This window comes from Parasteatoda tepidariorum, chromosome 10 (genome assembly GCF_043381705.1).
Source record: "Parasteatoda tepidariorum isolate YZ-2023 chromosome 10, CAS_Ptep_4.0, whole genome shotgun sequence".
In the NCBI taxonomy this organism is placed as follows: domain Eukaryota; kingdom Metazoa; phylum Arthropoda; class Arachnida; order Araneae; family Theridiidae; genus Parasteatoda; species Parasteatoda tepidariorum.
Window position 1 is genome coordinate 79,700,884 of NC_092213.1, and position 13,650 is coordinate 79,714,533.

At 28.1% G+C, this 13,650-nt stretch overlaps 1 protein-coding gene across 1 annotated transcript in view; it reads right to left on the reverse strand.

Annotated features, from left to right (window-relative positions):
- Nucleotides 1-9,745, reverse strand: part of LOC107443277 (retinal homeobox protein Rx-B-like) — a 45,799-nt gene extending 36,054 nt beyond the window's left edge. Inside the window, exons 1-3 of the mRNA XM_071187036.1 lie at nucleotides 9,460-9,745; nucleotides 7,019-7,032; nucleotides 6,060-6,165 (exon numbers count right to left, since the gene is read on the reverse strand). Coding sequence (XP_071043137.1) covers nucleotides 6,060-6,165; nucleotides 7,019-7,032; nucleotides 9,460-9,745 — 406 coding nt within the window. The remainder of the gene's footprint in view (nucleotides 1-6,059; nucleotides 6,166-7,018; nucleotides 7,033-9,459) is intronic.
- Nucleotides 9,746-13,650: the final 3,905 nt, after the last annotated feature.

Below are 13,650 nucleotides of genomic sequence, written 5' to 3' on the forward strand. Positions count from 1 at the left end.
ACTTTAATAAAATTAAATTACAATAAGATTTCGATTTTCTTTGAAAAAAAACTAATTTTCTTGTTTTTATACTCTAGGTAAACTTCCTACAATCTTCATTCATTTTTTTTTAAAAGAAAGCCTCGCAATTTATTTGTGAAGAACATGTTTTCATTATGAAAACTTTCGTTCAATAAAATTTAAATCTCAAAAGATTTCAATCTTTAAACATTATGAGTAACTGTCTCAACATTTTAAAATTTTATTGTTATAATTTCGGAGTTTTTTTATAATGTTAATTGAAATTACTTTCAAAGAAAATTATAAAGTTTCTTACTCTATTTTAGTACTATAGCTTTATTCTAACTGCGATATATAGTCAGACTTCTATTCAACGAACTTCCATTTTGCGAGTTTTTTAGAGGAACCAAGAACATTTTAGAAATTTCTTCATAAAATAACTTCCAAATAGCGAAGCAAAAGTTTCTATTTAACGAACTTTTCTTTGAGATCCACTTTCCCTATTTCCCAAAATATTTCAGAACATTTCAAACTTGTTAACGCATTTTATGGGGGAAATGGCCTTGAATTGGTTTTCGAAGCCACTTAACTTTTAGAGAAAGCAGTTTAATCTCTTTCCCTTTTTGTTTGCATTTCAAACGAAAAACTCAGACAAAATTAACGGATTTTATCAATAGCAACTAAACTTTAGAACACATGTGGTAATGTATGTTTAAAATTACTTTTATTATAAATGCAGTTATAATTGTATACATAAATTTAGTTTTTTTTTAGTTAAAAATGAATATAGCATGATAGTGTAACACTGGATAATGTTTTTGCTCTATGCTTGCTTCCCATGTAGATTTCTTTTATGGCTAAGATGCATAAAATAAATAGTAGATATTAGTTTAAAAGATAAAGGTGTATCAATTCCTATTTTAACTATATCTATTGCTTATGAATTTAAAACCTGTTTTGTGTTGTTTAAGTATTTCAAAAGGTGATTTTCTAGTTAACGAATTTTCCATATAACGAACTTTTTATCGGGATTTAGCAACTTCGTTAAATACAGTTCCGACTGCATTTTCGTCGGTTGGGTACAGCAATCATTCCTTAATGATTTTGAGTTCCATAATTAAGTTCCTTAATTTGAACACTTCTACGTTAAAGCACAATATTTTCAGTTACATAAAAAATTTAAAACAAAATTTTTTTAAACTTTTGCAAGAAGACTATAAAATTTGTTTGCAATTTTGTATATTTATCAGATGGTATATCAGCACAGAAAAATGAAAAATAAGGGAGATTGTTGTACCTTGGTACTCGAGTACTCGTGTTGAACTAGTGTAAATGTCTGAGGCTCCCAATGGAAGAATTGCTATATTCATAGTACCTGTACAGCCTAGTATAGTATAGTATCTGTAAAACGGGTACTATCTAGGGCAGGGGTGAGCAACCTTTTTAATCTACGGGCCAATTAAAAATTTAAAATTTTTCGGCGGGCCGCATATAAAGTAACACTTATTAATAATTTACAAAACTTTATTTATAATAAACATTAGAATAAAAAAATATATAATTTTAAAAAAAGCTAAGATTTCATACACAAATTTTAATGCAAAATAAAAACAAACAAGAAAAGAACAATAAAACGAATTTACTTGAAATTTTTAATGAGAAATTTGGCACTGTTTTTTCGATACAAGCTGATCAATATCAGCCGGAATTGATGAGGTACGCAACTTTCTAATCGTGCATCACTCAGTCTTGATCGGTGGTCATCTTTGATTAATTTCATGGTTGAAAATAATTGTTCCCAAACATACGTACTTCCGAACAGAGACATCATTTGCTTTGCACTTTTCGTCAAAAGCGGACATTTCTCAGAGCTCACATACGATTTATAAAAATTTTCTATGTTTATTGAGAAAAATACATTTTTTAAATCTGTATTATTCTGCATGTCAATCACTTCCATTTGAAAGTCTTCGGGAACCGTATCCACATCGATATTAAATGGCGAGGAAAACATTTTCATGGAAACCACTGTCTTCTCGGCTTTGAACATTTGGAATCGTAATTGAAATTCGTTGATTAAAATGTCTACGTATTGTGCGTATTTTTGAGAAGTAGTAACGTTTTCTTTTTCTAAATGTGGAAAGTGAGACACATTATTCGGCAAAAGATGCTGTTTCCACAATTTTAATTTGCGTTCAAAGCCCTGAATTTTATCATACAAATTGTGAATAAACTGTCCTTGTCCATAAATTTTTTAATTACTTTTTATTAAATAATAAAAAAAATTTCTCCCATATGAAACTAAAATTAATAAATTGAATTAATGAATTAATATTTGAAAAAAACTGTATTAACATCAAGTGTACAAATAAAAATATAATATTTTTCGGTAATAAATTATTTTGCAGAATCTTATGATATTACTTCTTTGCGATTTTTGGATTCAACGAAATCTTGCATTATGCTGTCGAATTCCAAACTACGCAAAATGTCGTATTCAATAGACATAAGTGCGAGCGATGCCAAACGATCTTGATTCATTGTTGAACGCAAATATTTTTTATCAATTTTAACCTGGAGAAAGATCTTTCTCCTTCTGCATTTGATCCAAGAATCGACAAATATATTCTTAATGCAATATGAACGTTAGGAAAAGTATTCACTAGTTTATCTTTAATATAGTTATCGATCGAACTAATCATAATGGTATTATCGATATCGACTGCAATATCAGCAGTATGTCGGTATTGCAGATAAAGTTCGATAAACAAATTTGTAAATTAAAATCCATATTAATAAAAATGTAAAAAGAAATGTGCAAGAAAATTTTAGCATATATTTTGAAAAGAGGGGAGGAGTGGGTGAAGGAGGGGACGGCCCAAAAACGAAAGGTATAATCCGGCTCTGAATGTGTGCAATAAACTATTGTTTTGTTCAAATAGAGCTATAAGTTAGAAATGATCACTGATGTTATATTTAAAATATGTGAAAAACTGAATCGCTTATAGTAAAATTTAAAACAATGACTAACGCTTAACCCATCAGAAAATTCAATTTCGTTTTTCGTTCATCCCTATTTAATGAATGAATTAATATTTGAAAAAAAAACTGTATTAACATCAAGTGTCATACACTACAAGTTCAAAAAAATGTATTTGAACTTGAGGGATGAATAAAAAGTATTTTATTAGCGATTGAAAATTTGAACAAGATATAGGCAGAGTGTGAACTTAGGAATTAATAAAATACTATAGCACTTACGTTTACAGAACTAAGGTAGATAAATATAAACACAAATATTATTATTCTCCTTAATACGAACTGCTAAAAAAAAATTTCAAAAAAGGCTTGATATAAGAACCATTTCATCGTAAGATGTCCAAGGTAGTACAGTTTGGACAAATATGGACTATCCTTGTGAACTTCAACATTAGAAATATGAAGAAAAATGTTCCTTGTTCTTAGTAAAATTATAAATTTTTGAAATATTTCAAAAAAATATTAACTTTGTCTCAAGTTTAGCTTTGATTTCACTTTCTTTAGCTACTTGAAAACTTCATGAAAAATAAGTTTTAATTGCAAGAATTTCCAAATTCAATCGAGGATATAGAGGTAGTTTTGATTTTGTATGGGAAGCACCAATATACAACATTTTCTATACTTAACAAATATTAACACGTTCCGTAACTTAAGAAATATTTAACTTAGGATTCTGAATTTCTTACACAAGTTTAACATGAGTTCAAACAAAAAAAGTTTGAATGCCAACACTTTTTTTTTTAACATTTTTTTTGTGCAAACACTGGCAAACAATGCAAAAACTTCTTATAGTTTTTAATTTTATTAAGATCTAAATTGTGAAGAAAAAATGAGATAGTATAATGACTAGTGCACACGGTAAAATTCATGAAATTCATGTTCATAAGTAAGCAGTCAATCATACTCTCTTTGAAGCCTTAAAAAACTTAAAGAAATTTAAATTTAAAAAGTACTTTTTAAATTAAAAAGTAAAAGTGATTTTTATTTTTATAAAAAAGAATATATTTTGTGCAAATAAAATAAATAACCAAATTATTAATTGATTTGAATATAAAACGGAGTTGAGACAAACTTGTTCAAAAACATTAATTCGTATAAATATATTTAAACAAAATACTGGAAAATGTTTCCAGTTTTGAAAATGGGTGCATTATTTCTTTTTGTTTCCAGTAATTTTACTAAACTTCGAAAATTTTGTGAGTATTCCTTAAAACTTGGTGTCAAATTTGCTCAGAATAAAGCAGGGGTTGCAGCATATTTTTAAAAAAAAATAAATCAAAAATTTTCGTAAGGAAAAACTCACTAGACTTCTTAACTAACAAGCTAAGAAAAAGGACTCAAAATAAGTGTTATCAATATTAGTAGATGATCCACGGTGTGTAGCAAAGGCTCAAGACTGCGCACCCCCATGTAACTTTTTATGTTTGGAGTAGAACTATTTACAAATGCAGAACGAGTTAATTTGCAATTAAAATTTTACATGCAGTTAATGTACTTTTTTGTCTTAATGTCATATGTAATTTGATATTTAATCAATCAAGGACCCTTAGTTTTTACGATTTCGGGTGGCAAAATAATTTAATATTTTAACTAGTAAGAGGTGTTTTTTTTTGTTTTTTTTTTGAAAATATCCTCAGAGCATTCATATTTATCAAAAATGTTGCTAAGAATCAATTCTGCTGCAGGACCGAATTTTTCTTAATTTTTAAAAAAAAAAAAAAAAAAAAAAAAGGATGTATTCAATAAAAAAATCGCTAACAGTAGCAGATGGAATTGTTAAAATAGCAATAAAATAGACAAAAAAAAAAAAAATTTATTATTATTTGTCTTTCTTTTCTTTCATATTGAACAACTATTTTGATTGAAAATACTTACAACCCCTGGCCAAATTATTAGACACACTATAAGATTCTATGTAAAATCTTAATTATCAGGTGATACTATACAACTTTATTGTTTGCACGCGACTGAAACCGGTTTGCACTTGCTTATGTTCGTGTATTGACTGGGGTTAACATTGTAGTGCAATACGTTAAAAATAAATACAAATAGAAAGAATATAAAAAATCTCCTGAATAAAAACCCATTACATGTATGTTTAAATATAAAACTATAGCATATAAATGCGCGCAAAGCATGTCATTATTAAAAAACTGCAGTGCGTCTAATCATTTGGTCTAATTATTATAATATACTAATATAATACATGATATAATAAATATTCTATATTGATATCGTCTAATTTAACCAATTGATTTACTAACGTAAACAAGTGCAAACCGCGTAAAAACAATAAAGCTGTATAGAGTATCGCCTGATAATTAAGATTTCACATAGAATCTTATAGTGCGTCTAATAATTTGGACAGGGACTGTATCTAGAGTAAACTGTTTTTGCCTACGGATTTAAGAGTAAATTATTTAGTTCTGTACATTCTGAAAGGTAGAAATGTCTACAGCAAGAATGTATGAACAATAAGTTTCCGTAAGGTAACAAATTTTTGCAAGATGAAAATGAAGTTTTTTTAATGTTAGGAAGAAGATAACTTAGCCGGTGTTTACCCACACATTGCTTTATGAAAAATACTGAGTTAAAATTGTAATAAGGAAACAATTTTTCGTTTTTCTGTATTGATAAATGAGAATGAGTTCAATTTGAAAATGTTTCACATAGCAGCAGATACTTGTCACCGATAGCGGAAGGCTTTAAATTGTTAAGAGCATACAATTTTTGCATCAGTTTCTAGGTGACATTTGTCGTTATAGTGGACTTTTCGTTAAATGTTGAACTTTTACAGTATATCGGAAATGTGTAACGCAAATCATTCTCAAAAAATCAACAATCAAAAAAATTATAATGTATTTCTCATATAATTTCTTAAGTAATTTGATTTATTACTTTCTGCGTAAAAAGGAAATTATCTAAAATTGGTCTAAGATACTACAACGGTCCTCTATCTTTTAAAAAGGTTCAAAACTGTTTCCCCTTAACCCAATAAAACTAAAGAAAAAAAAACTTACCATCCCTAATTTTTTGCCTTCCATTAGTTGGGAAGAAGCGTATAGCACCATCATCTCTTTCCCTGTCTTCCACATCAATCTCATCGNAGTGTCTTGTTATAAGTCGCTACTCGCCAGGTTGGAATTGTATTAGTCTAGTTCCTTTGGAAATAATTTATAGTGTTGTTTTACCGAAGTTTATGAATTTAGTAAACATATTTAAAACTCAGTTTATTAATTAAACTAAAAGGTAAATGTTATTCCTAGTAAGTGGAAGTAGTTGTGCTTTTTTCATATTATACCCAATTGAATTGATCTGACACAGCGAATATAAAATAATGCAATATTTAAATGTGTGCAACAAACTATTGTTTTGTTCAAATAGAGCTATAAGTTAGAAATGATCACTGATGTTATCTTTAAAATATGTGAAAAACTGAATCGCTTATAGTAAAATTTAAAATAATGACTAACGCTTTACCCATCAGGAAATTCCATTTCGTTTTTCGTTCATCCCTATTTAATGAATGAATTAATATTTGAAAGAAGAACTGTATTAACATCAAGTGTCATCTACTACAAATTCAAAAAAATGTATTTGAACTGAAATGGATGAATAAAAAGTATTTTGCAGATATATAATTCCATGTAATTGAAACTAATGCTTTAAGTAAATGAAATAAGAGCAGTAAAAACTTAACAACTTTAATATAACATTTAACAAGTAAAATAATATTCGTGGAAATATTAGAACACAACTATAGACAAAGATCGCTGACGTTATCTCTAGTAGAACACAAAAGCTAAACTCGATCTCTTTGTTACAGAAAACTAAACTGAATCTTTTTGTTTAGTTGCCAGATCACAAAAGTCCAAAGTTAGTGCCGCCACAAGTATTTTATTAGCGATTGAAAATTTGAACAAGATATAGAGAGAGTGTGAACTAATATTAGGAATTAATAAAATCCTATAGCACTTACGTTTGAAAACAGAACTAAGGTAGATAAGTATAAACACAAATATTATTCTCCTTAATACGAACTGCCAATTAAAAAGAATTAATTTTGCTTGGTCTAAAAATTTTTTTTCAAAAAAAGCTTGATATAAGAACCATTTCATTGTAAGATGTCCAAGGTAGTAGAGTTTGGACAAATATGACTGTCCTTGTGGACTTCAACATTGGAAATATAAAGAAAAATGTTCATGTTCTTAGTAAGATTATAATTTTTTGAAATATTTAGAAAAAAATTTAACTTTGCCTTACGTTTAGCTTTGATTTTATTTTCTTTAGCTACTTCATGAAAAATAAGTTTTAATTGCAAGAATTTCCAAATTCAATCGAGGATATAGAGGTAGTTTTGATTTTGTATGGCAAGCATCAATATACGACATTTTCCGACGTTCCATAACTTAAGAAATAATTAAATTAGGATTCTGAATTTCTAACTGGAATTTAACATAAGCGCAGAAATTTTTTGTATGCAAACATTGGTAAACAATGCAAAAACTTCGAATAGTTTTTAATTTTACTAAGATCTAAATTGTGAAGAAAAAAGAGATTTCGCGGTTGTTTGTTTTTTTTCGATTTCTCGCACATTTCTTATCATTTTGAAAAAAAGATAAGACAGAAAGACTAGAAAGATGAGAAAAAAGATTACAAGACAGAAAAATATTGCTCGCTAAAACCGGGTCTTGCTCTTTAAAAGCGACTTCTGTTCCATAGACTTTAGACTTAACATTGATCCAACCAAATATTCTCGTTTCCCTCGTTAAATCCGAGCTCGTTATAAACGACTTCGACTATAGTATAATGACTAGTGCACAGTGTAAAATTCATGAAATTCATGTTCATAAGTAAGCAGTCAAACATACTCTCTTTAAAGCCCTAAAAAACTTAAAGAAATTTAAATTTAAAAAGTACTTTTTAAATTAAAAAGTAAAAATCGTTGTTTAATTTTTATAAAAAAAAATATATTTTGAGCAAGTAAAATAAACAACCAAATTATTAATTGATTTGAATATAAAACGGAGTTGAGACAAACTAAACATTAATTCGTATAAATATATTTAAACAAAATACTGGAAAATGATTCCAGTTTAGAAAATGGGTGTATTATTTTTTTTTTTTTTTGTTTTCAGTATTTTTACTAAACTTTGAAAATTTTGTGAGTATTCTTTAAAACTTGGTGTCAAATTTGCTCAGGATAAAACAGGGATTGTAGCATATTTTTAAAAAAAATAAATCAAAAATTTTCTTAAGGAAAAACTCACTTTTTTTATAACAAGCTAAGAAAAAGGACTCAATTATCAATATTAGTAGATGATCCACGGTGTAAAGCAAGGGCTCAAGACTGCGCACCCCCATGGAACTTTTTGTGTTTAGAGTAGAACTATTTATAAATACAGAACGAGTTGATTTGCAATTAAAATTTTACATGCAGTTAATGTAATTTTTTGTTTTAATGTCATATGTAATTTGATATTTAATCAATCAAGGACCCTTAGTTTTTACGATTTCGGGTGGCAAAATACTTTAATATTTTAACTAGTAAGAGGTGTTTATTTTTGAAAATATCCTCAGAGCATTCATATTCATCAAAAATGTTGTTCGGAATCAAGTCTGCTGATGGGCGTAACTTTTCTTAATTTAAAAGAACAAAGATGTATACAATAAAAATTCACTAACAGTAGCAGATGGAATTGTTAAAATAGCAATAAAATAGACAACAAAAAAAAGAAAAATTTATTACTATTTGTCTTTCTTTTCTTTCATATTGAACAACTATTTTGATTAAAAATACTTACAGTTCCTGGCCAAATTATTAGCCGCACTATAAGATTCTATGTAAAATCTTAATTATCAGGTAATACTATACAGCTTGATTGTTTTTACGCGGATGTAACCGATTTACACTTGCTTATGTTCGTGTATTGATTGGGGTTAACATTGTAATACAATACGTTAAAAATAAATACAAATAGGAAGTATATTAAAAATCTCCTGAATAAAAACAATTTTTCGTTTTTCTGTATTGATAAATGAGAATGAGTTCCATTTGAAAATGTTTCACATAGCAGCAGATACTTGTCACCGATAGCGGAAGGCTTTAAATCGTTAAGAACATACAATTTTACATACATCTAGTCGGTGACATTTGTCGTTATTGTGAACTTCTCGTTAAATGTTGAGCTTTTACAGTATATCTGAAATGTATAACACAAATCCTTCTCAAAAAATCAACAATAAAAAAATTATAATGTATTTCTCATATAATTTCTTAAGTAATTTGATTTATTACTTTCTGCATAAAAAGGTAATTATCTAAAATTGTCCGAAAATGCTACAGCGCTCCTCTATCTTTTAAAAAGGTTCAAAACTGTTTCCCCTTAACCCAATAAAACTAAAGAAAAAAAAACTTACCATCCCTAATTTTTTGCCTTCCATTAGTTGGGAAGAAGCGTATAGCACCATCATCTCTTTCCCTGTCTTCCACATCAATCTCATCGTAATCGTTTACGGAATTGTCATCGTCTTCCTCTTTCTTTTGAGAATCGTCTGTTTCTCTGTTTTCTGTTGAGTTGTGTTCTTGATATTTCAAGCCTAGAATGGCGTCAATTGAATGAGCTGGCAGGGGTTTGCTACCACATTTGGAATCATTGCCATGCTTATGCGAGCCAGATGAGTCACCACTGTCACTACACAACATTGTTTTTTTTTCTTTCTTTTTAAGTTCAAAATCGTTCCAAAAATTTAAAACGATACAGTTACAAATTATCGTTTGCGGATGAGTTGTAACACTGCAACAACGGAATAGTTCTAAATACCTTCACTCTCTTAGACTAAGAAGAGTTTAAGCCTATTGGTTTCATAATGTTTAGAAATAAATTTTATTGGTGGTTTAGTTCTGCATACTTCTTTCAAATATTTTTTTGACAATTTGTAAAAAGAAATTCCACGAAGAACGCCTATAAAGTTATTAGAAATGCAATTGGAGAAACAACAAGAGTAATTAGTTGAAAGTTTGCGTAAAAGTAGAATTGTCCTCTTTTTTCATGTTTTATTCTGTCTTAAAAGCATCGTTTTCTATTCTTCTTTTTATTTAGTAAAAGTTACTATTTAGAAGTTATTTTCGTAGTTTTTCTTTTCTTCTTTTTGATTTTATGGAAGTCACCATACAGAAGTTAGTTATTTAATAGCATATTTCCTTTTCTTCTTGGTTTAGTCAATAAATTAGAATATTATCTTAATGCAGGATTATTATATTTAATAGAATTCTAGATAAAATAGAAGAAAAAAAGTATACAGACTTGAAAGAAATCCCATTTGGGATCAAAAAGGATCAAAAAGACAAATCTGGAAAAGGTGATTAAATCAGAAACGTGCCTTTTATGTGTAAATTATAAACTGATTGTCTTATCAGTTTATTTTTACATAAATATCACCGATGACTGATTGATTGTTTCAACGATCGTTCAGTAGTTTATAGTTTACTGTAAAAAGTTAAACTAATTTAGCTTTCTTAAAACTGATGATTCAAACCAAATCTTGACTATTTTTCATACAATTAAAAATAAAGTTGCTCTGTTTTAATTTGATTAAACTCCTTTGAAGACTGGAGAAAGGAAGTAAAAACTATGAAATCGTTTGTTTATTGTTTTGCGGAACAAACAATTAATTCCGGAAACGGAATGCTCTTCAACCGCTCCCGAAAACGGGAAGAGACCGATCACCGGAGTGCTTCCGGGATTACACGCTTCTTTCCTTCTTGTTAAAGCATTTAACTGGAGTGCCGGACTCTGATTGGCCGGACTTCCTTTCGGGGGGAGGGGAGGCCGGATCAGCCTGTTGGAGTTGAGATGAAATCGGCGCGTGCGTCTTTTAAAGAGATGATGTGAGAGAGAACGAACCAATCAAGGGAGCCGACCGGTTTGAGAAATTCCAGGAAAAATGTTCATATTTACCATTCTCGGCACAATTAAACTCATTTTAAATAGCAGGAAAGAGCATTTTTTTAAATTGAATTCAGAAGTTAAATTGTAAAATCAAAGGCTAATTAAATTTTACTCATTCATCCTTATTATAATTTTCATCATAATTAAAAAATTCATTTTAAATAGTTAACAAAAATGAAAGATGAATTCTAGAACTGAAAGATAAATTATGAAATTTATTAAAAATATGTCCGAAAACAAAAGAAAGGTATTTAAATTTTTTCCTTTCAACCCATAAAAAAACGCATCATAATTGAAAAACTCATTATAAAAGTTGAATTTTTGAATTAAAAGCCAAATTATAAAATTTATTGATAAATTGCAAAAAAAATTTTTTTTTTAAATATTTAATTTCACTCTTTTCCACAAGCTTGAAAATTTCATCAGAGTTGAAAGATTCATTTCAAATAGTAAAAAAAAAATGAAAAATAAATTATGAAATTTATTAAAAATATGTAAAAAAAAGCAAAGGAAAGGTATTTAAGTATACTCCTTTAAACTCATTTGAAAATTGAATCATAATTGAAAAAACTCATTTTGAATTATGAGATTTCGAAAGTTGAATTTTTGAACTGAAAGCCAATCTTTAAAATTTATTGATAAATTGTGAAAAAAGAAAGAAAAACATTCAATTTCAATCTTTTTCCAAACTTAGAAATCCCATCATAGTTGAAAANAAAAATTAAAAATAAATTATAAAATTTATTAAAAATATGTTAAAAAAAAGCAAAGGAAAGGTATTTAAGTATACTCCTTTAAACTCATTTGAAAATTGAATCATAATTGAAAAAACTCATTTTGAATTATGAGATTTCGAAAGTTGAATTTTTGAACTGAAAGGCAATCTTTAAAATTTATTGATAAATTGTGAAAAAAAAAAAAAAAAAACATTCAATTTCAATCTTTTTCCAAACATAGAAATCCCATCATAGTTGAAAAATTACTTTTAAATAGTAAAAAAATAATGAAAGATGAATTATAGAACTAAAAGATAAATTAAAATTTTTTTTAAAAATATGTAAGAAAACAAAAGAACGGTATTTAAATTTACTCCTTTCAACCCATTAAAAATTCTCACAATAATTGAAAAACTCATTTTGAATTATGATATTCTGAAAGTTAAATTTCTGAATTGAAGGTAAATAATGAAATTTATTGATAAATTAGCAACAAAAAAAAAGAAATATGTTTAATTTCACTCTTTTCCCAAACTTAGAAATTTCATCATAATTGAAAAATTCATTTTGGGTTACAAAACATTAACTTTAAATTCTGGAGGTTATATTATAGAATTGAAAGACCTTTTAACACTTAAAGACCTTATTAATACCTTATTATACTTTTCAACAACTTAGAAATTTCATTTTAGTTTAAAATTTTTATTTTCAGTTGTAAAAAGTTCAATTAAAGTTATGAGCGGGCTCAAAATGCTCCTTTTCATTGTTCAACACAAATTTACCAACTACAGGAGGAATTTTATTCTTACCTTTTTTTTTTAAACATGGACTTCGGTATAACAGATGTAACTTCTCAGGTATCTCTTTGCATTCAGCACATTGAACTGTTTTAAAAAAATCTAAAATTCATACTACGTCTATTTAATACCACAATTATACGTTTCTGGACCCCTGACAACCTTGTAAAAAGAGATTTCGAATATCTTTTCAAAAAAAGTCGAATTTAAGAAAATGTTTTTAAGTTATTCACGCGACATCACATTACGAACTTAACTGGAGTCATTCTTTCAACAAAAAAAGAGAAGTTTAAAAAACGGAATTATGTCTATTTTCTTTCACACGCATTTCGAGCTGTATTCATTTTTTTAAACACGCATTTCCAGCTGTACTCATTTTTTTAAACACGCATTCCCAGCTGTACTTATTTTTTAAACACGCATTTCGAGCTGTATTCATTTTTTTAAACACGCATTTCGAGCTGTATTCATTTTTTAAACACGCATTTTTAGCTGCACTCATTTTTTAAACACGCATATCAAACTAAATTCATTTTTAAACACGCATTTCGAGCTGTATTCATTTTTTTAAACACGCATTTCCAGCTGTACTCATTTTTTTTAACACGCATTTCCAGCTGTACTCATTTTTTTAAACATGCATTTCGAGCTGCAATTCATTTTTTTCACCACACATTCCGGCCTGTATTCCTTTTTTTAAACATGCAGTTCACCTTAAACATGCAGTTCGACCTTTCTTAATTTCCTTAAGCACGCATTTCGAGCTGCATTAATTTTTTTAAATACGCATTCCAAGCTGCGTCCAGAATAAAAAGCTCATCGACAATTTTTTTCAAAAATTATTATTAAAAAAGAACTTAAAATTATGTACATTTGGGGATCAATAAATAATGAGTAGGAGATTCAGAAACGAAAAAGGTCATTAAAATATGTTTGACTGCCGTAGAAAATTAGAAAGATGTGTAAGGCGAATATCCTTCAATCAAACTGGGTGTGATTATTTCTTATCCTGCCTACCGTAATTCGTTACATTTTAATAATATTTCAAATTTTTCTTCGCTGAAATATAAATTCCAGACACTTAATGGGTTAAAATTTTGATTTCATTTTTGAGTTATGGAACGACTACATATGAGCAACGCAGCA